General features: G+C 50.0%; 1 protein-coding gene across 1 annotated transcript, besides 1 other annotated feature; it reads left to right on the top strand.

Annotated features, from left to right (window-relative positions):
- Positions 1 to 2,074: part of a sequence feature (contig 1.89 1..282268(1)) that runs on past both edges of the window.
- On the top strand, positions 693 to 1,827 carry ANIA_05174 (protein atg5; the record flags this gene model as incomplete). The annotated part of the gene is made up of 3 exons (XM_050612212.1): positions 693 to 809; positions 863 to 1,289; positions 1,367 to 1,827. The coding sequence occupies 3 exons, from the start codon at positions 693 to 695 to the stop codon at positions 1,825 to 1,827; spliced, it is 1,005 nt and encodes a 334-aa protein (XP_050468157.1).

Genomic DNA, 2,074 nt, shown 5'->3' with positions numbered 1-2,074 from the left:
GGCTACCAACACCCACCTTCACCAGGGCTTGGAGCCTGGATATAGACAAACTTCGGCTTGATGCTGCCGTATATCCTGCTTCGCAGGACTCATGTATATGATTATCAAGAACGACGGATACACCACAAGACTACCATGGCTTGCATACGTACTTTTCACCGCGGAAGATTCACTTGCTGGGTAAACAAACCACCAAATCTATTTAGTATAATTGTCAACACTGATTAAATTCCACATTTCGAGCCAAGCCAGTGTAATTAGGGCATACTGACTGCACAGGACGTATATTCGTACAGTAAGGCCATGAATAATTGACTAATGCAGTCCGACATGAATAGATTAGCTATTAAACAAGAATAAAGATTTCTACTCTCTGAGCATGGTGTAGATAAGTTATAATGGGAGAACGTCCTGATATCATGTTAGAAATGTATATGGTGGTACATCACGTGCTCGTTTGTCGGAAATGTTGCCTACTTCGGACGATGGCTTCCTTCACTCCAACCACCGTCACTACAGCCTCTACTGCATCCTTTGATTGCTTTTGCATCTCTCGTTCATTGACTTCTAGTTACTCCCAGATAACAGAGCCCGCAGTTGGTGGGAAATGCTGTAGTCTGCCGACCGCCGTCCCTGTAAGCTCCATGCCCACGGGAGCAACAGACACTAACAGCTACTAGACAAACACGGCCATGGAAAAAGCCACATTAAACAGCATCCAGAAATCCGTCTGGGAGGGCCAGATCCCTCTAAAGATTGTCCTTGCTCCATCTGAGAGCCGTACATACGACCAGACAGACCCCTATCTTGTACTGCAAGTCTGTCCTCAACCCAAGGAGCCTCGCGGCTGATCCAACTCCAGATCTCCTATCCTCGAATCTCATATCTACCGTCTCTCCTCCCGAGGCTGAAAGCCTTCTTCTCTTCATCCCTCATTGACCCCACTGCTTCACAGCCCCACGACGGCTGGTTTTCCTTTGAAGGCGTCCCGCTGAAATGGCACTACCCCGTTGGCCTGCTCTATGATCTATATGCGGGTGCCGAACCAGCGACGAAATCAAGCGAGACTGAGGCACTAGATGACGAGCAGCTCCCATGGCGACTTGTCGTGCATTTCGGCGACTGGCCTGATGCAGAGCTTGTCCGGCTTGATGCCCAAGGAACGGTCATGCACGATGCATTTATTAACAGTGTTAAAGAGGCTGATTTTGTCCGCAACGGAACAGCGAAAGGGATAATGACACTTTCGAAAGATGACTCGTCGGGACTGTGGAAGGCTGTCCAGGATGGTACCTCCCCAACCCGGTCCGGACTATAAATCTCTTATCAACGAAGATCGCTAATGGCTCTTGTTTTGCGCCGAAAGTCGACCTCCCCTCTTTCCAGCGCATAATGAACATTCTCCTTCCGCCAAACCCACACCAGCCGCTCCGCAACCTCCCGGTCCGGCTCTTTCTCCCTCTTCCACCGAAACCGGACTCGAACTCGGACTCTCCTTTTCTCAAGGTCGTGCAATCGCCCATCCCCCCAACAATATCTACAACCCCGTCACAGCTGCAACGACAAATGGCGCAGTCAACTCTTTCGTCGTCGGGAGTTTCAGGATCATCACCGGGCGCAGCGCAACCGCAACCGCAGACGCAAACAATTGGCACTGCGCTCCACTCCATACTCCCGAATTTATTCCCCAGTCGCCGGACGCCTGTCATTGCGAAACCGGTGCTGCATGGAGCGCAGGTGCCGATGTCCGCGCCTGTGGAGGAGGTGGTCAGGGCGGCGGCTTATGGGGATGGTTGGGTTTATATCGTGATTCGGATGATGGGGTGATCCGCTTCAGATTCATTGGTTCTCGGCTCTCAGAACTTTTTTCTCTTTCAAGGTTATACTGCCGTGGTGCTAGGATAGACAAGAGAAGCACGCCGATAAGCGGGGACCGGTGTCTCCCATATTCTGTAGATTGATACTGATAGTAGATATCTATTGAACACAAACTGAGAATCAGTATAAGTCACCGAAATTGCTACCTTTGATAGACTTGTTACCCTGCCTAGTGACAAAATTAAGCTTCAAAGAT

The sequence above is a fragment of the Aspergillus nidulans genome, chromosome V, assembly GCF_000011425.1.
Source record: "Aspergillus nidulans FGSC A4 chromosome V".
In the NCBI taxonomy this organism is placed as follows: domain Eukaryota; kingdom Fungi; phylum Ascomycota; class Eurotiomycetes; order Eurotiales; family Aspergillaceae; genus Aspergillus; species Aspergillus nidulans.
Note: the sequence above shows the minus strand (reverse complement) of the source record. Positions and strands in the feature narration are given on the sequence as shown.